This window comes from Ursus arctos, unplaced genomic scaffold (genome assembly GCF_023065955.2).
Source record: "Ursus arctos isolate Adak ecotype North America unplaced genomic scaffold, UrsArc2.0 scaffold_2, whole genome shotgun sequence".
Lineage (NCBI taxonomy): Eukaryota > Metazoa > Chordata > Mammalia > Carnivora > Ursidae > Ursus > Ursus arctos.
In genome coordinates, this window is record NW_026622874.1 from 75,683,172 (window position 1) to 75,707,728 (window position 24,557).

Genomic DNA, 24,557 nt, shown 5'->3' on the forward strand with positions numbered 1-24,557 from the left:
TGATTCTCCTCAGCGACACCAGGAAAGCCAGGCAGCAAATAACAAATCAGACAAAAGCAAGCAATTCAAGGCTGCTTAGCCAAGTCAGGGTACAACTTGAACCCCCGAGACCAAAGCTGTAGCCCTTGACTACAACGCCCTCCCAAAATACGTTCCCGATGGGTTGTTTCTTCCTACGGACTGGTGAGCATTTCCATGAAATGCGTGGATCAACAATTTCCCACGTTTCACTTTGATCATTTGTAGTTACAATGCCCTGAAAAGTATCTATCTTCGCAAACGACAACCTGGGTACAGGAAGACTGTATTGCAGCATGTTGAGGGGGACCCACCATCTTGGTTTGCCCAGAACTAAGGAGTTTCCAGGATGTGAGCCTTGTTAGTGCTGTAACCAGGACAGTCCCTGGCAAAGCAGGCTGGGCGGCCGCCCTAATCTGGAGTAACACAGAACTCCAAAGTCTAGCTACGAACACTACCGCAGATGTGAGCCCCATGCGACACAGTGCGCCTAAAGGGGGTGCCTACCCGAACTGAACAGAAAGGCCTTAACACGCCTGCAAATAAAACCCACAAAACTGAATGCCTTGACCGGTCTCCCTTTGAGCATTTGGTACTTTATAGACAGAGCCTCAGACCCTAGGCATTGATATTCCACACAGGGTCTTAGAAGCAGAGGTACGGTGAGTAGGTAACAGTTTGCATCCATGACGGGCTTCATTCCTTCCAGATGATCTACCAAACCAATCCTAATGGCAACCTAGGATAAAAGGTATTTCCAGCATGCTCTCAAATGATACCAGATTAAAACGCTGTACAGTTCTAGGAAATGATGGTGTGTCAGAGCATTGGGCTGAAAATACCGTGTCTCCAAATAAATTTGGTAGAACGCTAGGGTTGCTCTAAGAGCACAATATCTGGCAATGAAAGGCAGAGCAGGATCTCGTCACTTCGGTCCAGCGTGGTGTCAAGTGAGGATAAAGGAAAACCAGCAAGGACATCACTCCATCACTGCCACCACCAAGGCCCACGCAGGCCCTGTAACTTACGATCTTATTTAATCCTCCAGACAACCCAAGAACATAGAAGTCACCACCCTCAGCTTCCAGATAAGGAAGCAGATGCTCAGCGAGGTCTAGGAACTTGCCCACGAACAGCTCCCAAGCGACTCGGTTTTAAACTAAGGTCTGTCTCTCCAAAAACCGCATATGCTTTGAACACCTACTACGTGTCCAATACTGTGGTAGGTGCCGGGATGCAAATGGATCACTAGCAGGGAACCTATCCGCGAGAGGTTCCCGAGCTAGGAGGGAATACAAGCAGCTGTGCCGTAGCAGGTGGGACACTGACTGAGGTCTCACAAGGTGCCAGAGATTGTGCGAAATGTTCCCCAGTCATTACCTCAGCCAGTCCTGACACAGCTATTGCTTTCTTTCCATTTTTATCATTTTCCACAGTCATCCAAAGTCTGAGGCTTACAGATGTCAAGTAACTAGACCAAAGTCACAGGGTTAGTTAGTCATGTTCCTCTGACTCCAAAATCCAGACTCCTACTAGACCATGTGTGTCGGACAAACGCAGCGGATGACAGGCTCAGCTCGGCACCGCGTTACTGAAACAGACTGACTACTGGGTTTAGAAGTAGAAGTAATCACTAGAAACTGGTACTTCTGGAGAAGTCTTCGAGAAGACCAGAAGTGGAGCAGAACTGCAAAGGAAGACGTGCTGATGATGACGAGGGCAAGGACAACGACAATGGTAATAAGATGGAAGAGGACGGAGGAGGAGGATGGCTCAGCCACCATTTATTCAATGCATATTTCGTGCCAGCCCTTTTAGGTTCTTTATCCTGCCTCGTCCCCATAACAAGCCTCTGAAAGTAGGTACCATTATTAGCTTCATTTTCTAGAGGAGGCCCAAGGTCACACGGCCATGACAGGATACAGCTGGGGCTGGTACCCAGGCAGGGAAGATGGATGCTGTGGCCTGTGCTCTTAATCACTGTATCAGACAGCCCCTCTGCAACCAGAGGTGAAAGGAACACAAGAAACACACTCCATCTCCCAAGGGGAAGAGCTGCAAAGTCACACTGCAGGATGGGATGCACGGAGGAGTGCAGAACGCAGGCCATGTGTAGTAAGTACAGCACACGGGTGATGGGCTAAGTCCATGACATGGTGGAGGTAGACGACGAGACCAGGTGGCCAGTGGAAGGGACAATGTGATGAGGGGCCACACTGTTCTAGGGAGTTCAATCAGGCAGCTGCAAAAGTCCTGGCATGAGCATCTGGGGCTAATAAGACAGAGGGGAGTCAAGGTTATAGGGAGAATGGGCCGCACTGGGTAGGAGTTGGGTGGGGAGGAAAGATGGTTCAAGAATGAATCCAAGCTCACATCCTTATGACTGAAGGAACAATGAGATATCACCAAAAGGAAAGGAAGCTCTAAGGACAGCAAGTCTGGTTTTCCCATGATGAAGGTGAGGTGTGAGTGGAACAACTAGGCAGATACCCGGGGAGAAGCACAGAGTGAAACTGGCCTGGGGACGGGTGAGTCATTGGGAAGCACAGAAAAGAAGTGATGTGCAAGCTTCCATTGGTCAGGCTCTTTGATACAAACAAGTGATTCTGGCTAGTTTAAGCAGAGAAGCAATTTACTAAAGGGTATCAGGTCGCTACGAATCAAAGAAAGCTGGAGACCTGGGTTTCAAGGCTAAGACAGTAGAAGCAGCACCTCAAATCACATGCAAAATGCTTCCAGGGAGAAACACTGGCCTGGGTGCACCCTCAACCCCGGCCTGCCCGGTGACACTGCCGACGGCCATGCTGGATGCTAGTCACATTAGGGCCCTGACCACTGTTGCTCCTGGGAAGTGGGTGTGGCTGCCAACCCCTCACCAGGACAGATCCTGCCTCTTCTGTGCCTATGGCTGAAGGTTCAAAATCCACTTGAGGGGAGTCTGAGTGGTTGAAACCGGGTCACATGCCTGAGTCCTAGCTGCATGGGAAGCTGGAAAGAGCATCAGGGCTTCTGGGCATCTGGCTTCAATCCCAGCAGGTTGTTTCTACGTCCCTCAAAGGTACTGGGAGGCCAAGCCTAAACACCCACTGAAAGCATCTGGTTCTGTCTTTTCTAAATAACGGATTGTTAAGTTTGCCCTTCACAGGTAGAAAAACCTTTACGTGTCTCAGAACAGAGAGTTTAACGTGGTGATGCTAAGATTTTGAAGAAGATGGTCACATTCATCTTTGGTGAGTCTAGGGGCTGCTCTAATGATATGGTTGATTTTTTTTCTGCTGCTGGGGGCCCAGTCGTCCCGGAGCGGGCTGTCAGCAGGCCCGGTCACTGGGAATAAGCAAGCTGTCTTCTGTTCAGAATTGCTGCAAATCTCCCACAGCATGTGCCAAGGGTTTGGAGGTCCCTGGGTTATGGACTCTGGGGACCATTTTTAATTTACCGATAAGTGAAATTTTAAAATGTGACATCTTTGAGTACTGCTGCCCTGGTCTATTAAACAAAGAAAAGCAACTCCCATGACAGTATCATCCTATTAACCTAAAGCTGGTAACATTGATGTAGCCCAGGGCTGGCAGGACGGCCTAAGAGGCAACTAGACCACACGAGTTTCTGCCTGCAAACACCTGCAGGGCCTCGCGCTTATATGGACGTAGAGACAGATGGTTTTGTATTTTGCAGGTTTAGATCCAAAAGAGCACGTAGGCGTGGCTGTTATCAAACTCAAGTCGGGAACACTTGTCCCCCACCCACCTTCACCCTTTTCCCCAAGTTTTTATGCAGCCTTGGCCCATTGGAGGGCGGCAGATAGAAGGACTGACTCTAGGATGTCTGTGTCCTGCAAGGGTCCAGGAAAAGGAGCCTGCCCTTGAGTTTGAGACCTGGGCTCAGCCACAGCATCCCACAGCAGCTGGGCGGTGCTGGGAAAGCTGTCAGACCTGACAGTCTGCTCATCTGGAAGAGGGGATAAGAACACATGATCCCATAATAACCCAGCCACCTTGTGGCTCCCCACCACCCTGAGTACGAGCACTTCCCAATTTCTGTGGTCACTTTGGTCTACCTAATGACACGGAATGAATCAGGAAAGACCATTTTTGAAATGACTACTTAAAAAAGAGAAAAGAAAAGAAAAAAGAAAAAAGAAAAAAGAAAAAAGAAAGCTACAGATACCAGCAACTCAATCAACTTAGCGAACTTGCTATTTAGTTTCTAAAAGTTTGGGTTTCATTTCCAGACCAAAATTTCCTTAATGAAAACTGTGGAGAAGAGTCAGAGTCTTACAATAAACAGATCAATTCTCATCCATTCCACATGGCAAACGGGGGGACCTGAGTCAGGGAGCTGGGCCACTCTCCACCATCTCCCTTGTGTTGAGTGCCCTGGACTTTCATTTCCACATTACAAACACCCTCTCTTTTATTTTTACTTTTTTGGGAGGTGAGGTGGGGCTCAGACACAGACGACAGTAAACTTGATCTTTTGGGCCACTAGGAATATTATTTAGTAAGAGGATAAAAAATACCAAAATGGACTAGTTATACCACATACTAGGACAAAGGCCCAATTCCCACTTTTCTTAGTATTACCATTTGATTCAACAACCTACTTCTAGGAACTTATCTCACAGACAAACAACAAAGAGTAGATAAATAAAATGTGGTAGATCCATGCCGTGGAACATTACCTGGACGTGAAAAGGAATGGAGCGCTGACACCTGCTATGACGTGAGGGAACCCTGAAAGCACGATGCTTAGTGAAAGCCGCCATTCACAGGAAACGTCCGGAACAGCCAAACCCGTGGAGACACAAAGGGCGCTGGTGGGTTGCACAGGGCTGGGGGTGAGGAGGGGCTGGAAGGGAACAGGAAATGACCGCTCATGGGTACAAAGCTTCTTCTTGTGGGGGGGGGGGACAGAAATGCTCTGAAACAGCTGGTGGCGATGGCTGCACAACTCTGTGAACATAATGAAACCACCGAACTGTCCACTTTTAATGGGTGAGTTATATGGTATGCGAGTTACATCTCAATAAAAAGCTCTCATTTAAAAAACCCAACTAGTAGAAGTAATTGTGATTATTGTACGGTATTAAATTCCAGACAGCCGTCTAAGCACTTTTTAAAGTTTTATGAGGAGTACCATGATTATCTGGAAACTCAGCCGCACAGAGAGGTAACTCGCCCACGGTTATCTGGCCGGGAGACAGGGGACCCGGGACGTGAGTTTCAGCAAGCTGACTTCATAGCCATACTCCTCACGGCAGCACACGTGCACAGAGGTGCGGGTTCGAGCAGGGGCCCTAAGTACTGGTCGTGACAGAACGGGGGACACGACCAAATGTCCACTGGCTGGGGACAGATGACCGGTGACATGCACTCTATCTCGTGCGTGAACAACAGCGACGGGTGCCTATACGTGCTGCTGTGGAAGACACCAGAAAGGACAGAAATGAGTGTTGGGTCTTTTTGGCTCCCATTCTGCTTTTTCACAAAATGCTACACGTGCAAGCGTACAGAGCGTGACAACGTTCTATCATTTTTCATGAAAAACTGATGACTGGTTTTCTCTGAGGAGAAGTAGTGGGGCAGGAAGGCAGGCTTTTTTCTGTATACCTTCTGACACTGTTGGATTTGATCTGATTGTTGGGACCATGTGCATGGTGCATGGTGGGGCCACCCCAGACCCCTCCAATTTTGCGGAAGCTGCTCTGACCCCGCGCGTCAGCCCAGGGCTGCGCACCGCCCTCCCTCACGGAACAGCTTCACTCACTAAGGCCCCCAGATGGTTCCTTTTGTGTGGCCTCTCACCTTGACCAGCCTGGATGCCTCCCGAGGACAGGCACCGGGCCTCTTTCTTGCTGAGCTGCACGGGGTACCTACACAGGCCCCCATACTCCTCCGCTGTGACTGATGGGACAAATGGGTCCACGAACTACAGTCGAATGACCTGACTTTGACAGCCGACAGTCCAGGCCGGAACAGACCCAAGGAGCAGCAGGATGCTGCTTCGGGACCCCCTGGATGTACCAGGACTGGGGACTCCGTGGCACAGGAGCCTTGAGTGGGACTTAAAGAAAATGATTTATTCCTTCAATTAAAAACATTTAGTTTCATCTAGTGCCAGAGAATTTACAGAGCTATAATCCTTTCCATCTCGAATCCTTTCCATTATCTTTTCCTAATTAATGGAGGTATGCAAATTCATTGATCTACGACTTTGCAAGCCTAAGCATTACTCAGGTAGTGATCCGGCACCACACTGCCAACAGATCAAGTTTAATCAGGTTCCACCGCTTTTTAAATTATACATGTGATTAGACAAAATTCATTTAATTTTGCATCTAACAGCTACGGCTTACTACACTGGCTGTTCCCAGACATTCACCGCAACTCACTGTTGAATATGTACTCTAAGCCAACGTAGGATGCAATTAATAAAACGTTTGACATAATCGGCGGCGTTGGTAGGATATGGAACGTGCTTTAATGTGTTTTTGACCAAAAAAAAAAAAAAAGAAGAAGTAAGGTATACTATCCACGTGGAATTTCTAGAGTTGCTACTTTACAGATCAGTACAAAATTTCTTCACAAGAATATTTACGGATTATGGCAGCAGTATTTTGTCCAAATAATACATAAAGGAAGGAAGGAATAGTAAATTTTTTATACAACCGAAATAATACATATTGAAAAGAACTTACCATGGTTTTCCAATAAAGTATTCAGGAGCTACAGCTGAATATAAATATTCAACAATCTAGAATTCCAGACATGCAGGTGAGTTTCTAAATTCTGAGGGTTACAAAATAGGTCCCCTCAGCAGTCTGGCACTGAAACGTGCCACGTTTCCAGTCTCTCATTATTTTTTTCATTTCACATTCTAATCAGTTGCCCAATTACCTGATAATTGAACTCTTTTGGGATCATGTTCCTTTTTAGTATTTCATTTAGTTGCAGAAAATAGGCCCATCAAAGAGGTGAAATGTCCCAATTCCAGGAAATGAGTGTTTAGAGCAAAAAACAATGAAAGGGAAGATATAAATACCCCAATCAGCGAGGCACAAGCTAGAAAGACACTGGCTTTGTCTCTACGATATCAGTTTGCCAGGGAATGCCGCATGTTTCTGCAGCGTCCCTCCGCCGTCCCCGGAAAACCCCCAGCACGGGGCAGAGGGTGGAAGTGGGCTTGCGAGCAGACCGGGACAGGTGCCTGGCCTGATGGCGTCTATGATCTCGGCTGACCCCGAGGGAAAGTGTCCTCAGATGGACGTCTAGAGAAGTTGCACTGAGGTCCTAAGTTCCTTATCCTCCGCTTGAGTCAGGGAGCCCTGGAAGGATCTGATGAAAGCTACAGACCTCCCGACTCCACTCCCCAAGGATCCATGCATACACTGGCTTCTGCCCAGTTTGCCAGGGCTCAGCGGCTAGATGAAGCCTATTCACCGACTTCACACCTGGGGCAAGAAACCGGACTCCAGACATCCCCCTGTCAGACATTATATTACTTAGTGCCCCAGAAAGAAATCCTTATAAAAACTTTCTTTCAAACTCCTCTATGGGTTTGATTTTGTTTCTTTGACAACTGTTTTTTTTCTCTCTGGCTAATCTACCATCTTATCAAGCACAGTGGCCCTTAAGACCTGCCTATTTGTTTCAGCCCCTCCCTTGGGTCTTGACTTCATAAATGAACTTATATTTTCTTTGGTCCTGATTGGTCATTCTTACTTTGATTTTTTATTGTGTGCTTCTGTTTATTTTAAGCCCTCTCAAACGCTTCATGGAACAAATGAACCAAAAAATGATCAGTTTTTGATCCAAACACTGGAAACCAGAGAGAAGGAATACAGAAAGGGTTTTTTTGTTGTTGTTTTTCCTTAATCAAAAGGCAGTTGCTCGCTAGCTTCTGATACCCAGCTCCAGCCATTTCTTTTCCCTAAATAATCAAACATCCACATTTTCCTCACCACAACTAAGAAGGCTTTCAGCCTCGAAATAACTGTAGAGTTTATACTTTGGTCAATTATAATATCCACATGTTGACTAGGACGGGACAGCTCCGAAGGGCAAACGAGAGTACGTCCATACGTGCGCACGGAGAAGGGCTCTTCATCTGGGGCCATGGGGACCTGTGCACCTCCCACGTGGGAAACACTACAATCTCACTCACCTCTGTTATTTAGCATTTCCTCCTATTAAGCGGAAAATCACAGAGGTATTATTAAGGCTCCTGTGACTGTGTCACCAACAGAAACCACAAGGACTTTTCATATCCCATTACAGTTGTTGCAGATCCCTCAAGATACTGTTTAAGCCCAGCACCACTTTGAAATTACGGTAGTGATTAGCCCTGCTGTTAGGCTGTGCTGTATAATAGATCAACAAAGAAGTATGTATTTTACCCTATCAAATAATTTAAAAATATTTTGATAAGTATATTTCAATATGCTTGGTTTCCTTTGAAATCGTATGCATTTCATTTTATACATTTAAAAACATTATTCTGAGAGGTGGTCCAGAGGTGGTTGGCCAACCTGCCAAAGGGGTCCAAGGCACAAAACAGGTTAAGATGCCCTGACTGGGGACAAAGCGCTGACACAGCCAGCAGCGAGCACAGTCCCTCTGCCAAGACACCATGTGGCAAGTGCTGGGGGGCTGGGGGCGGGGGCGGAGGGGACGATCACGGCTGCCAACAACGCTGCTTCTGATCACACACCTAATCAGAAACAACTTTTCAAGTAATGCTCCAAGCTCCCTAATTAGTAATATTAGGTAAATTAGTTCAAACCACTTTCAATCAGCCTTGGCAGAAGGAAGGTATTGTTGCTGATTGCCTGGAAGCTTTAACAGGCTTCTAATGGATGTGGAGGATCTAAGGAGCCATGGGGCCGGCTGATTGCTGCGGGTTACCGCTGCTCAGCATTCAGCCACACGCAAGCTGCCGGGAGCTGAGGCTCACAGCCCTGCCCATCCCAGGGCCGGGTGATATCTGAGCCCAGGCACGTCACTTCCCAGCATGTACGTCACCCCTTTCATGCTTCTGCAGGTTAAGCTGTATGGTAAAGTGCCTTCAAATCTTGGCATTTCTTGGAGCCTGGAGTAAGCACTTAAAAAACTCAAGGCTAACGAATCACACAGGTGAGGAAATGAACTCACATTAACTGAGCTATTTATTTATTTATTTATTTATTTAAGAGAGAGAGAGATTGAGTGCAAGCACGAGCAGGGGGAGAGACAGAGGGAGAGAGAAAGGGAGAAGCAGACTCCCTGCCAAGCAGGGAGCCCGACGTGGGGCTTGATCCCAGGACCCTGGAATCATGACCTGAGCCAAAGGTGGACGTTCAACCGCTGACCCACCCAGGCGCCCTAACTGAGCTTTTTTAAAGAAAATAAAAACAAAACCAGCAACAAATCCTACTGTGATAGGGACAAGAGGGCTTCTGTTCAATGGCACCTTTCTGAGTAGCTATGGTGTGGTGGGCAGTGCAGACACTCCTCACTTGTACGACAGGGACTGAGTCGCTGGTGGCACAAAAGGGAGAGTGTGGAAGTGTGGGTCAATCCCTGAGAGATGTGCCCCGGGGAACCACACAACAAAGTGACCAGAGCAGATCCCAAACCCAGACAACCCATCGGCTTCAAGAAAAACTGACCAGTGTACACGAGAATGTCTGAGAGCGGCATTGCTTAGATCAGCTCCGACACGAGGGGATGATCACTCCTCGTTATGCCAGGGGAGAGGGTTCACCGCTGAGATCTAATCCACGGAACGCAATGCACTTACTGAAAGCCTGGCGTAAACCTCTGTGTATCGACATAAAAGGACTGTCCAGGTACATGGAAGGGGGAAAAGTCAGTCACAGGACAATGTGCACAGAATAATGACACTGATGAGACACGGCTGCTCACATATGGGGTGACCCCAAGGGAAGGACCTGGGTGAGGTCACACAGTTTATTCTAGATGTCGATTCTAAATCTTTACAAAGGGGATATATTGACATATTATTTATGTAATTTAAAAATCTAATAAAATAGGGGCGCCTGGGTGGCACAGCGGTTAAGTGTCTGCCTTCGGCTCAGGGCGTGATCCCGGCGTTCTGGGATCGAGCCCCACATCAGGCTCCTCCGCTATGAGCCTGCTTCTTCCTCTCCCACTCCCCATGCTTGTGTTCCCTCTCTCGCTGGCTGTCTCTATCTCTGTCAAATAAATAAATAAAATCTTTAAAAAAATAAAATAAAATAAAATAAAAATCTAATAAAATAATAATAAAATCAATCCCTATCTACAGAGGTTTGACTACTACAAAAGATCAGAATGACACACACGGACACATAAAAGACAATGTCCCGGCTCCATGTGTCCAGGTTTCTTTCTTCTAGGCCAAGCAAGGACTTTTGTCTGTTTTATTCACTGATGGAGCACAAGCACCCAGAACACGGCCAGGCACCAAGCAAGCACTCAGTAAGTAAATAAATGAACTGGTTGTTCACTGAATCCAGAAATGTGTGCTGGTTGCCTCCCTTCCACAGGCCACTCGCTACACATCGTGGGAAACACAGAGTGATTCATCGGACCTGCATTCAGGGCACACCTTTCCCCTGCCCAACAGAGTCGGGCACCGGATGAAAAGACGCACCAGTACGAGCACAGCCCCCACTGCCCTGGAGGAACTTGAATTAAGCTCAGAGGAAGGTGAACTTGTAGAGGTTGCAGGGATGAGATAAGGCCTTTTCTTTGCCACAGCCTTAATCCTGGCTTTGTTTTTCAATTCCTCTGAGGCTTTGCTTATCATAGTCCGTCTTGTACCAGAATCACGTTCCTGCGTTTGGTGCCTACCCAGCTGGGGGAAAACGAACACCAGCCCTCCTGGATTATGTGAACGCTGGAAGGACAAGTGACTTATTCTTTGCCTGAAGCCCAGCGCACCAAAGCACTCCATCTTTGCTCGATATGGCTTCACTTCCCAATTCTATCCCTTCATCCTAGAACGAAAAATCAACAAGTGGGAAGGCATCTTAATGGTCATTTGGCCATGGCTACTCCTATCTGGACCGTGGCCCAGCCGTTCATACCTAATTTAAGGCAAAGGGCTACCAAACTAGATGAAATAGGACGTTTCAGGTTTCATCGGGTCTTTTCAAAGAGCCACAAACTTGTTTACTAGTAATTCCACTTCACATTCCCATAGCATCTCCCAGTTCCTAACCACCATGCCGCTGATTCCTTTACTTTCCAGCCCTTGACAGCCGTATCTGCAGATGCCCAGCCCTTTTCTGCCTGAAGCTAAGACTTTTCCACCTAAGTGGATTATTCTGCATTTATCTATAGCAAACATCACCTTCGTACATATATCCTCTCCTTCGAACTTTGGAAGTAAAATGTGGTTCCTGTGCACTGGTATGCATATGTTACCTCAGGAGAAAGTTCTATCAGAGGAAGGGAAAAGTCTTCTGCTTCTAGTGATGAAGGGCTCCTTCATCCATAAATCCAAAATTATTAACACTGAAAGATTCATATGTTCTTATCCCAAAGCCGAGGGACCAGATCTGCTTTGAAACTTGGAGTTTTTCAAACTTGAAAACAGCAGTACTGGGCTCGGAGCATATATTAAATGGCACCCGGAGCTGGGTCTCAGGCGACATCCCATTACGGAACACAGCAGGATTTCACTGGCAAAAGAGATGAATATTCTCACTAAGTAGGAATAAAGGGAGACTATAAATAGCCTTGTGTCAGTTCAGGTCAGTTTTGCTGCCAACTGAGTTAGTTTTCAAACTCGAGAGAAACTTAGCTTTCAGAGTTTTTTGGATTTTGGAATAGCAGATGAGGGATTATGCACATGGCCCTGACCCAAATCAAAGAACCAGTTCTAGCTCTCCCCAACCATTCCACCTAAAAGCACGCATGTGTGATTGTTTTCTTGAACATTCTGGACAAGTTCTGTTTTGACTCTGCATGACAGAGGTCACTCCACTTTACTTGTTCAAACTGTTGTTTTGAAAGCAAAATAAGGGGCACTTGGGTGGCTCTGATGGTTAAGCATCTACCTTTGGCTTGGGTCATAATCTCTAGGCCCTGGGACTGAGCCCCACATGGGGCTCCCAGCTTGGCAGGAAGTCTGCTTCTCCCTCTGCCTCTCCCTGCTGCTCGTGCACGCTCTCTCTCTCTAATGAATATATAAAATCTTTACAAAAAATAAAGAAAGCAAAATAAAAGCCACAAGCCTAAAACACTTCCCTTTGACAGCTGAGCATGGTAAGTCTAAAGTATTAACAGTTCCCTTGTTAAGCACCATTATCCTTAACAGGTGAAGGGAATGTCCACAAACGACTAGTGTACACACAAAAACGGTACCTAATGCAAATAACACAGGGCCTGGTACATTTCTGTCTAGCAAGAGCTTCTCACACTTGACTATCCCCAAGTTCATCTGGGGATCTCATTAAAATGCTGATTCTGTCTCATCACATCTGGGTGTTGCAGAAATTCTACATTTCGAACGGGCTCTCCACGGCTGCTCTGGAGGGCCCACCCTTTCAGTCGGGAGGCTGCAGTGTGAAGTACGTGAGATTTGAAAACAGCTGGACCCGAGTTAGATCCTGACTCCCCCACTTACCAGCTGACTGACCCCGGGAAAAGTACGTAACAGCCCTGAGCCAGTTTCCAGCATCCGTTAAAAGGGAAATGACAACGACACCCTCTTTTCACGTCTCCAGGGAGGAGGCGAGCTAGCTGCACCGGTCCTGGCAGATATACCCCCTGAACTGCATCCCATGCCATCTCCGGTAGGCTGAAAACAGCCCCCAAAGATGTCCTCACCCCAGTCCCCTGAATCTGTGACTGTGTTCTCTTACGTGGTAAAAAGGGAATTTGCAGATGTGATAAAGTTAGAGATCTTGAGATGGAGAGGTTACCCTGGATTATCTGCAGGGGCCAATAATCACAAGGGTGTTCATACGAAAGAAGCAGGAGGGTAGGTTTGATAGAAGGAATATGAGAAGATGAATCAAAGGTCAGAGGAGAGAGAAGATGCTGTGCTCTTGGCTTTGAAGATGGGAGGAAGAGGCCATGGCCTAAGAAACGTGGGCAGCCTCTAGGAGCTGGACCTTCTAGAAGGAAGGCAACCCTGCACACCCACTCCAGACTTCTGACCTCCAAGACCGTAGGAGAATAAATCTATGTTTGTCTTAAGCCACGAGGTTTGTAGCAGTTTGTTACAGCAGCTGTGGGATACTCATACACCATCCACTGGAATAATGCTAACTCGGGCTTGCCTCGCTTCACGTAACGGAGGACTTCCGGAGGCTGAATCATGAACTGAAATGAAATCACATAATAGTTGCCTAAGAAGAGGTCAACACACAAAGAGCTCTTCAAGGAGCCTTTATATCCAGGGAAAAATTTGTTCCGCACTCTCTGTTTTGTTTGGTTGTGGCAATTTTTAATCAACGGGCCAGACATGCACATTAATAATGAACCATTCTACGGCCTGAAAGGAACTCTTGTACTCGAACTGCATCGCCACATTCTGCTCTGTCAAGCCCTCACGTGACCTGCTGAAAACTCAAAAGGTTCCTGGGGACAGTACCAGTGGGTCAATGGCTCCACATCAGGGCGACTGAACAGCCACCCTGTGCTTCAGCGTGAAGGACTGAAAATCAAGGGTCTCAATATTTGTACGAATCTCCACTTGCTATTTATAATGTGGTTTATCCCATAGAGAAGCTTTATAAAATTAAAAAAACAAAAACAAAAAACTAAGGTAACCAAAAAGACATCCTCAGAATGAAAACACGTGTTTCAAAACTAACTAGACTTGGTCCTGCATTTCCCGGGCTTTCCCTGAAGGCCGTGGTACCAGGAGGGCCCCTCACCATCCCCTGGTTTTGCACTTCCCTTACCAGACTCTAAGCGCCACGGAAGGGCCGCCCTTTTACTTCCAACCATCACACCCACAGCACCTAGGGCTTTAACTGGCACTCAGTGGGCACACGGTAAGTATTTGCAGATGAACAAATATTGTGATGAATATGTATAACGGAAAAGTGCCGTTATGGCTTTCACTAGAAAGAGCATTATTCATAAAGTTCTTTTTTCTCCAGTTTGAACTTAAAACTACTTGGCCTAGGATATTATTTATGGTAGAATTAAAAGTATGCTTTCTGATTTTATTTGCCTATTAATACATGCATCTGATAATTAACAATGTGCTAAGCAGTCAAAGCAAATAATTACTTTTCTAGTGTCTGCCCCTGCGTATGAGCTAAATGAGGAGGAAGCCACTAATTGCATATTAAAAAATGGTAACTAGCTTTAAAACATTCTGTTTAATCTCAGACCACAATATTCAAAATAGTTACAGTCCTTCCACTGGCTCAGTTACAACCCCACAAAACAGTCCAGCTCTTCAGAACAGATGTGAATTCTGCTCGGGTCACACTGAATATAAAATTATGTGTTCAAAAGATTGCCGGTTCACATTTACGAGGTCTTCTGACCAATGGAAAAAGCTGATCATAAAAACCATATCTTTTAATTTACTATGCTCAGTATATTTTATTCAAGAAGCAATGAAATTACATAGAGAGCTTTCATTTTAAATCTTATTTTGAAATATGACTGAATACATTAACATAATTCAGAATGAGTCGGTAAACATCTACGAAAACATGTTATATAATTTTAGTGAGTCCTATAACATTTCTGCTTTCTTTTTTTTTTTTTTTAAGATTTCATCTATTTATTTGACAGAAAGAGAGAGTGCACAAGCAGGGGAACAGAAGAGGGAGAAGCAGGCTCCCCGCTGAGCAAGGAGCCCGATGAGGGGCTCGATTCCAGGACCCTGGGATCATGCCCTGAGCCGAAGGCAAACGCTTAACTGACTGAGCCACCCAGGTGCCCCTACATTTCTGTTTTCAAAGAAAAGAAGCCACTAGACAAAAAAATGGTAAAACTGGAATCTGACCTTCAAGTGTCCAATAAAAGCAGAAGTTTGCTCACTGGATGGTCCAGAGTGAGAGATCCAGCTGATGCTACCATGCATAGTAGGCCAAATGATTCCAAAGAACCTAGCTAACAGCAAATCAGACCATTTGGAAGCAGTATTAACCTGGTCAACTAGTATATTACCTTGGCTTTACCTGATAAACCAAGACTCCGAGTCCTGCTGTGATTTCCAACTCCTTTAGAAACCCGGGCATTTTGTGGTCACTGTAGCAATGTACAGTATCAGCACCAGGAAATCCTCGGTTGAGGGTCACCAAGGATGGCCCAGTTCACACGCAGCTAAGATTTTACCTCTCTACAAAACGAAACTCAGCACCATCCTGTGAAGGTGCTTCTCTACTAAGCTGCTGAGATGTCCACCACCTGCAGAGAGAGACAGAGCTGTCTGACCCTTCATTGTGAAGCCCCAGGCCATTGAGGTTTTAAATGCTAACTGCATCAATGGGCTCTTGGCTCAGAAACAGAGGCTCTGAGAAGGGAAGGAGCCTGTCCAAGTTTACCCAGCACATCAGTGGCAGGTGTGGAGCTGGGTCTCTGTCCACTGCCTTATTTTCCTTCCTCCCCACCTTGCTGCTTTTGTATAAGCCCAACAGCAGGACAGGTTCTCTGGGGATGACCACCCCGGGTTCTCCCAATGAATGACATGGGCATGTCCACATTCGTGACTTTGCGTTAAATACATAGAAACAGAGAACGAGGGCAGGTCTGAGGGTTCCTCCTGCTCATTATACTCACTGGACTTTGGGGAGAGCGATGCTGGGCAGCCCCTTTCCCATTCTTACATCTTCATTTTGGGATTTCTCTGCAGAGGTAGGCTGCCAGACAAGTGAACCTTGAGGGGAAAGAGTGAATGCGCCCCCTCTTAACGACAGAGTGCCTCAGCTTCCAAAGGCACTGGGAATCACAGGATTCAGAGCCCAGGTTTACAGGATAGTATTAGCCAAAGCAAACCTGCATGGCCACTATGGTGTTTTCTGCAATGGTCTTCAGGCCCACTGCTGCTCCAAAGGCAGAGGCCGCTGTTCCATTAAGGGTGGCCGTGGGGGTCTACTCCACCTCTCTGATGGGCAGGCACAGTCCCACCTGCTTATACTTGCTCCCTGGGCTTTACTCTTGCCTGGGGAAGAAGGTATCAGAGGAGGGAAAAAAAAACGCAAGAGAGTTCTAGAAGGCATCTGTTACTTTTACATTTGATCTCTCTTGTTTTGAGCGGAGTCATCCTGCTCTTCAGACCACATTGCTGCAGTGGAGACGACCCCACACCCTGGCTTCAAGGGGCCACGTGAGCCAGACAGGTGTCGGTTGGGGACTTTGATCGGACCACCAAGAATAAGGCATTTTCTTTCTATTGTGGTTTCTGTGAGAAGGATGTAAACCTGGAGCTCCCAGGAGCCACTACCTAGAGGGAGAGCCTACATAAGAATGAAGTCAACCCACAGGAAAGCAGGGCTGAGCAAGGACCAAGTCCTGATAACAACCTCTGAGCCTCTGGATCCAGTCATACCTGAAGCCCAGATTTGCCCCTGGACTTTACAGTCCCATAAAGGAACATGCACCTTTCATTAAAAAATGTAATTCAGTTTAACTCAGATTTCTGTCACTTGCAAATGAAAAAGCACAAATACAGGAGAAATTAAAGTGTAAGAAGAGAGAAAATAAGAGAAGATTACACTTATGGATATGGTATATGGAAGCAGTTCAAGTTTGTCCCCTGGAAATAAAGGTGACACGTGGGAGTCTGTTCCATTTTTCAGAGTAAGTTCAGATCATCAGAACTGTAGCTCTGCCTAATTACTGTGATTAATCTCGCCAAATTCTAAATATAAAATGAGCATGCATTTTCTGATGCTCAAGGATACTCCAACAACCATGGAGAAAAGGAATGGGCCATTACCGAATAAAGACATCTTTTAAAAGAAATCCTTTTTTTTTTTTTTTCCTGCCCAAATGCAGTCATGACTGGGAGAAGAGAAGGTCACATCAACAGGGCAAGTCTTACCTGGCATGGCATGGATGAGGTCCCCACAAAGAACAAAGAACCTGGGTTTGGGCTTCAACTTGTTGATGGCCTCAACAGCTTGCTCAGTTAGACGGATCTCCTCGCCCCACTCGTCACCACCGCTGTCACTGTCCCCAGTGGACCAGGCCTTCATTAGTCCAAACTGTGGGTCTGCGCCTTGGATGAAGTAGAATGGGCCTTTCCATTCCCTTTCCTTTTCTTATAAAAACAACGAGGGGAAAAAAAAGGAGAGGAAAGAAATATTATAAAATCTGTCAGGGAAAGCATCCAGGTTATTGTGCAAGTGGATACAATATTTTTCTTAAATTAAGTAGGTCATTTTAATAAGCTGCTGTTCAAACATACCATTTTCCTGTCATAGTCTAGAGGATTTTGATTTATACTAATTATGCCTGGGACCTGGTGATTCCCAAAGGCCAGGAAAGACCACGTGGGCCGCAACAGCCACGCAGCCAAGCTGTTTGTTTAAAACTAGCCGGCCAAAATGGAGCGCGGAGGCACACCAGCAATGCTGTATAGAGGATATTAATGTTCAATAATAGTTTTTTAATTAGAATTAAAAATACCAGAAATTGAAAGCTGCCAGAAGTATTATATTTAAATTACTAGGTGAAGTGCTTTCAAATCTTTTATGCCAGGCTTAATGGCACATTTGCACTGTTTCGGGGGATGTGACAGAATTTTAATTATAAAACTTGGAGCTTGGAAGCCCTGGCTATCTGGTAGGAAATGCAGTGCCAGAAATGAAATCTTGAAATGAGTTAGTCAACGAGAAAAAAAAAAACTTGATGCTAACATTTCAAAGGCTGCATGATGTGGGCTTAAGCGAGGTGTGAGGCTAGGGGGTGGGGGGAAGCAGGGGGAAGGGAGGGAGAGGGAATTCTTTATGTTCTTGGAACGGGCACTAGATAACATGCACCAAAATTATTAGGCTTGCCCTTCCTATTGGTTCCGCTGACCCTAAGCTCTGTGGGTCCACAGGTCTCTACCCTTATTAGCCAAAACGACTGCAACCAGTAACTGCTTTTGCAGAGCTGGAATGGCCATGAGTGGGCATGGAAGCCCTGTGGGTGTCAGACTCCCCCCCCGCCCCCCGGTGACAACAAATTCTTATATGGTGGACCAATGCTGAAAAACAGAGCCTCCTCTGCCTGAGCGGGATCTGAGGTCAGAGCAGTCTGAAGATCCCCGATCTATGGCCCCTGCATTTCTCCACAGAGAGAACGGAGGCCCAGAGAGGGGACATGACTGGCCCAATGGCCACCAGCCATCAGTGGCAGGGACAAAACTACCCCACAATCGTGAGACTGTTTTCTTCTTTTTAACAAATTAGTATATTTTGCATGTTAACTGAGTAAGTGGCATTTCCTTTGGAAGTCACGAAGATATTATGATTTCCAAAAAGCTCCTTGGAGTCATTTCACGTCTGTGTGCTCAATTCATTCATTGATTCGATAAGTATTTACTGAGAGCCTACTCTTTGCCAGGCCCCATATGTGGTGCTGACGATGCACGGCTGGACCTAGACAGACGAGGCCCCTGCTCTCCGGGGCAAGGAGATCTCACCGGCAAGGAGCCAGTCTAACTTTTTTAAATTTTGTCACCACCCTCCCACTCACCATGCCTTGCTTACTGTCATCTTAGAGTGGATTTCTGGCTTTAAAACTCCCTTTCCTTCTCAATTCCTTTTTCAGAACCTAAAAATGCAAGCGTGTGAACTACCTGCACATACTTTATAGAAAAATTGTACATGCAAGTTAATCCACCAATTCTGGACCCACAGCTCAGATCGTTAGCTGCTTAATCAAATCACAACCAACTTGAACTCAGTCTGAAGAAGGAGGACATGAAATCCTGGAGTACACATCTCATTGCTAAGCACGGGGATCTAGCGTGATGACGGATTCCAACTCGTATTTATGGAGCTCTTACTTTGTATGGCAGAAAGACTCCAAGAAGGTCCCAAAGATCCCTGCATTGTGATATTCACGTCCTTGTGCAATCCCCTCCCCTTGAGTGTGGCCTGCACCTAGTGACTTTATTCTCACAAGCAGAATACAGTGACAGGATGTCCCTTCAGGCATTAGGCTACACCATGATATGGAAACAATCTAATGTACCTCAATGGATGAATGGAAATGTGGTATATATGTACAATGTAATATTGTCCTGTCTTACAAAGAAGGAAACCCTGCCATTTGAAAGAACATGGATGGACCTACAGGGCACTCCACTATGTGACAGAAGCCAGCCACAGAAAGACAAATACTATCTGATCTCACTTCTACGTAGGTTCTAAAATAGTCAAACTCATAGAAGCAGAGAGTAGCATGGTGGTTTCCAGGGGCTGGGAGGAGGGGGAAATGGGAGATGTGATGGTCAGAGGGTACAGAGTTTTAGATCTACAAGATAAGTTCTGGAGACCTACCGTACAGCACAATGTCCACAGCTAACAATACTGTACTATATACTTAAAATTTGCTAAGAAGGTAGAATCTATGTTAAGTGTTCTTACCAAACACATAATCATAATCATAGTCGTAATAATAATAAAGGGGTTGCAGGAAACTTTGGGAAGAGATGGGTATGTTTACGACCTTGATGGCACTGATGGTTTCACAGGTGTTTATTTATCCCCAAACTTATGGGGTTGTACACTTAAAATATATACAGCTTTTTCCATGTAAATCATGCCTCAATAAAATGGTTAAAGAGAGAGAGAGAGATTAGGCTAGAAAAGACCAAGACTTTCATCTCGCTCACTCTTTCTCTCTCAGGGCCCTCCCTCCGGAGGTAAAAGGCTGCCATGCTGTGACTCACCTACTGGAGAGGCCAACATGATAAGGAATGAAGGCAACAGCCCGTGAAGAGTGGAGACCCTCCATGCAACAACCCAAAAGGAGTGGAATCCTGCCAACAACCACTGAACAGACTTGGAAAAGGACTCCCCCTCAGTCAGGCCATCAGATGAGACCACAGCCCCAGCTGACATACTGCCTGAACACTGTGGGAGGCCCTGCAGCAGAAGGGTCCTGACAGGCGCACTGAGATCCACACAGAAACTGTGAGATAGCTGTTGCAAGCTGCCAAGTTTCAGGGAACTCTGCTACAAAGTAATAATAGATACTGAGGGATCAGGCACTAAAAATACCAAATTAGCAGGACGTCTTCAAGAGTTGAAGGCTGGTGTCATGAAAAAAAATGAGAGTCCAATTTGTGTTTTAAAATTAATTGTTAGCATTATTCATTTATTTTACTTGAATAATAACCTTTTTACACTGAATGTTTTTAGCGACATTCCTGTTTCTGAGGCAGTTTGCAGAGCTGTTTAAACTGCATAAATTAATCAGAACCAGATCAGGGAGGTGATCGTCACCCCAAGGTTGGTGCATAAATCAATCTTCTATAACAAACAGAATTTATGAACAGTTTTTTATAGCAGATGTTTTAACGAATATAGTTTCCTACAACAAATAGTCATCGTCTCAAAAAGTCAATAGTCCTTGGAGGCATTAAAATAAATCTTTCATCATTATTTGTTTACTTAGTAAAATCTTAGATAGAATCTCTATTTTATGATGACACGGTACAAAATAAATAGATTTGACCTGAAATACATGACAGCTCACATATCACTATTTCACCTGCCTATCTATGTAATAAGAGCAATTTGCTGACTTGGAGCTCTGCCTTCTCAAAAGCATCTGGGTCCTCTTCAAGTTCTGCTACAGAAGCTTGTGGTCTTCAGTCTCATCTTAATATTCACCAAGGCTGAATAATGGGTATTTCAGACTTACAATGCTTAGTTGCAGAGGGAGGAATCTTTTGTAAATTTATGCCTCCCCCATCCCTCAAAACATTATGAAAGTGAACGCTTAACAGCACTTGCCTTAAACTATTTGGCCAAAGTCCAGAGTCACACCCAGGGCAGAGCACAGGTATTGGAGGACATCTAGGAGAGCTGGGGAGAGCTTGAAGCTATGCCATCACCTGCAGGGCAGAGCACCTGTCTGACCCTGGCACAGTCCTGCTGCTTTCTTTAGACTCCTTGAAATCAGTGTTCTGGCTGTTCAAGCCACAGAAGTTCAGAATACTGAGGTCTATTCCTGAAGCACCCCAATACACAATCAGAGCATTTTTTATTACTGAAAAAAAGAAAGACACTTAGGCATCCAGCAAGCTTTTTTGTTTGGTTTTTTAAATTTTCCTATCAAAGAACTCAACTATGGGACAGCTTGGTTAAATGGTAAAGGCCTGATAACCCCCCAGAAAGGAGCAGAACTGCTGGAAGTGGAGGCTGAGGGAGAAAGTGCGAAGGACAGGAGGGCACCAATGAAGCATGCGGCACTGGGCGCAAGGAGCAGGGCTGGGTCTACTCCTCAGGCCTCAAGGTGTGGCCTCTGCACCAGCACCAGCATCAGCATCAGCACCTGTGAGCTTGCTCTAGAGGCAGCATCCCAAGCCCAGCCCACACCTACTGAGGCAGTCTGCATTTTAACAGATTCCCATGTGATCTGTACACAAACCCAAGTTTGAGAAGCACTGACCTGTAACTCATCAAGGAACTGCTTGAACGTGTTTGATCAGAAACAGGTGCAAAGTGATTTTTGTTTCCCTAAATTGAAATAATGGCTTGGAGGATTGGTTGTTGTTTTGCATATTTCCCTACTGATGGCTTTTTTGGTTTGGTTGTATTTTTGTTTTGCATATATTCCTACTCATTTTTAGGTCCCTGTCTCTATCCAGCCCAGGTAATTTCCAAAATTGATAAAAGAATGCAGTCAGGGACCCTAACTGGTGACTATGATAAGGCCAAAGTCAAGTTTTGAGATAAACTAAGTACTTGTAGAATGAATGCATTAAAGAATAAAGTTAGGTTGATTAATTTAAGACCTCATTTCTGACCCACATCATACCAAAACAAGACTACAATCTTTTGAAACATTTGACAAAATCTTCTGGTAATGTCTATAGGGTACTTACTGTTAATACAACATAAAGCACACAGGTATTGAACTGAAACACCTAAGCCGTCTATAAATAAGAATGTCCACAGTGAACCGAATTTTTTCAACATTAATTTTTGTAACAAATTCACAGAGATGGTGTATTAGCGCTCTATCACTACTGTAACCAATGAACACAGATGCAGGAGCTTGGAACAGTACCCAGGTGCTGTCTCAGGTTCTGTGGGCTGGGGATCTGGCCATGGCTTAGCCTCCAATACCTGCTCATGGTCTCTCACAAGCCACAGTGAAAGTGTCAGCCAGCGCTGGGGTCTCACATGAAAACTCACGTGGGGCAGGATCTGCTTCCAAGCTCACTTACAGGGTTGTTGACTAGGTTCCTTGCTGGCTGTGGTCCAGAAGCTACCCTCACTTCCTTGCCATGTGGGCCTCTCCAACATGGCAGCTCAGAACATAGAAACCTGCTTCCTCAAAGCCAGCAAGGGAGAGTGTCTGCTAGCAAACAGAAGTTATAATCTTATGTAACGTGGAAGTGGAAGTGATGGAAGTGATATCCCATCACTGTGCTGTGTTCTATTCATTATAATCAAGCTGCTAGGCCAGCCCCTCAAGAGCAGAGGATCACACATGCCATGAATACTAGTAGGTGGGGGGAGGGGTCACTGGGACCATCTGAGAGTCTGTCTGCCGCAGAGGGTACTATTAAACAACCCCTAGGGGCGCCTGGGTGGCACAGCGGTTAAGCGTCTGCCTTCGGCTCAGGGCGTGATCCCGGCGGTATGGGATCGAGCCCCACATCAGGCTCCTCTGCTATGAGCCTGCTTCTTCCTCTCCCACTCCCCCTGCTTGTGTTCCCTCTCTCGCTTGCTGTCTCTATCTCTGTCGAATAAATAAATAAAATCTTAAAAAAAAAAAAAAAAAACAAGCCCTAGCCTCACATACTTAACCACACCACTTACACCTGACCCTCCTGTTCTGAGCTGAGTGAGCCCTTCCATTGCAGCCCATCCCAGGGAGGCTGGAGGCTTATAGAAGCCAACCTTTTCCCACTACAGCACTGGAAATTTTCAGCATAGGAGGGATTTGCAGAATCACTAACCCCTTATTTAACCAAAAGGGGATACTGAGGCCTGGCTAGGGATCTCAGTCATGTTCAAGTTCAAAATCACACAGTTAAGGAGCAGCGGCTCCCACTGTTCAGAATCTCAGTGCTGCTGGGCTGGCCCCGAGAGGAGAGAGCCATTAAGGAGACGGAATGTGCCTTGGGCTGCCTGCAAGTTGTCCACCTCCATAAAGACATTTTTATCTCCAAAAAGTTTCCTTCGGATGGAACATCTTGGTAAATAAGGAGATTGTACACAAAGATAATGCTGGCAAGGCCCAGAGCTTTTCCCCAGAAGGCTGGGATGCTCACAGTCCCTGCCAACAGCACAGGGCTGATTCAGGGTACAGGCTAGAGCCCAGAGCATCCATCTTCCATGGGATGCTAACTGGTGATCCTCTCCAGAAATTACAAACTCCAGGTCTCTGGATGTGGTCTGGCTAGCAGATGTGTTTTGTTCGGCCCATAATAGTTATACAATTTTGAATTTGTTGCCAACATTTTAAATTCATGAGTTTCATAGAGATACCTGGTTTTCTAGATTCTCCTGGAAAATCCAGCCAAACCAGGCCCAATTGGAGTATGCTGACCGGCTGGGCTGAGCAGCGGCTGCTCCTCAAAGGGGGTGCGTGGTCTCAATTCCCACGGTCCACAATTGGTCCCATTCACCACCTGGCCCCTGTGGACACGTGCAATGACAAGCCTACATCTACAGTAACTCTTCCATTTTGCTTAGAGGTGAAGAAGAAACTCAGCAAGGTCAAGGTTAAATAACTCACTCGAGGTCTAATAAGGGCAGAGAGGCAGAACCAGGCCTCTTATTCCACAGAGGCCTGACTTCAAGGCAGGTGGTCACGGAGGTGAGATCATAGAGAAGACTTATCTGGCTAGGACTGCCAAAGTCTGTCCAAATGATAACCCAGAAAAAACAAGATCTGAGTTATTATCATAATAAATTATTTGTTGTGGTCCCATAGGAGTCACAGCCCTGAATCAAATTTTAAAATTTATTTTTTAAAAATTTAAATCAGGTGCACCTGGGTGGCTCCGTCAGTTAAGCATCTGCCTTTGGATCAGGTCATGATCCCAGCGCCCCGGACAGAGTCCCGGGTCAAGCCCCTCACTCCCCTCCCCGGCAAGCCCCACCTCGGGCCAGCCCCACCTCGGGCTCCCTGCTCAGCAGGGAGTCTGCTTCTCCGTCCCCCTGCTCTTGCACTCTTGATCGCAATCTCTCTCCCTCTCAAATAAATAAATAAAAAGGGATAAAGAAAGGGGGGGTAATCAGAAGGGGGAATGAAACATGAGAGACTATGGACTATGAGAAACAAACTGAGGGCCTCAGAGGGGAGGGGGGTGGGAGAATGGGATAGACCGGTGATGGGTAGTAAGGAGGGCACGTATTGCATGGTGCACTGGGTGTTATACGCAACTAATGAGTCATCGAACTT

General features: G+C 46.1%; 1 protein-coding gene across 3 annotated transcripts in view; it reads right to left on the reverse strand.

Annotated features, from left to right (window-relative positions):
• Positions 1–24,557, reverse strand: part of CPPED1 (calcineurin like phosphoesterase domain containing 1) — a 200,549-nt gene that overhangs the window by 164,184 nt on the left and 11,808 nt on the right. For all 3 annotated transcript variants that reach the window (XM_044391581.3, XM_057315400.1, XM_026520301.4), the window contains exon 2: positions 17,020–17,238. In XM_044391581.3, the coding sequence (XP_044247516.1) occupies positions 17,020–17,238 (219 nt within the window). The remainder of the gene's footprint in view (positions 1–17,019; positions 17,239–24,557) is intronic.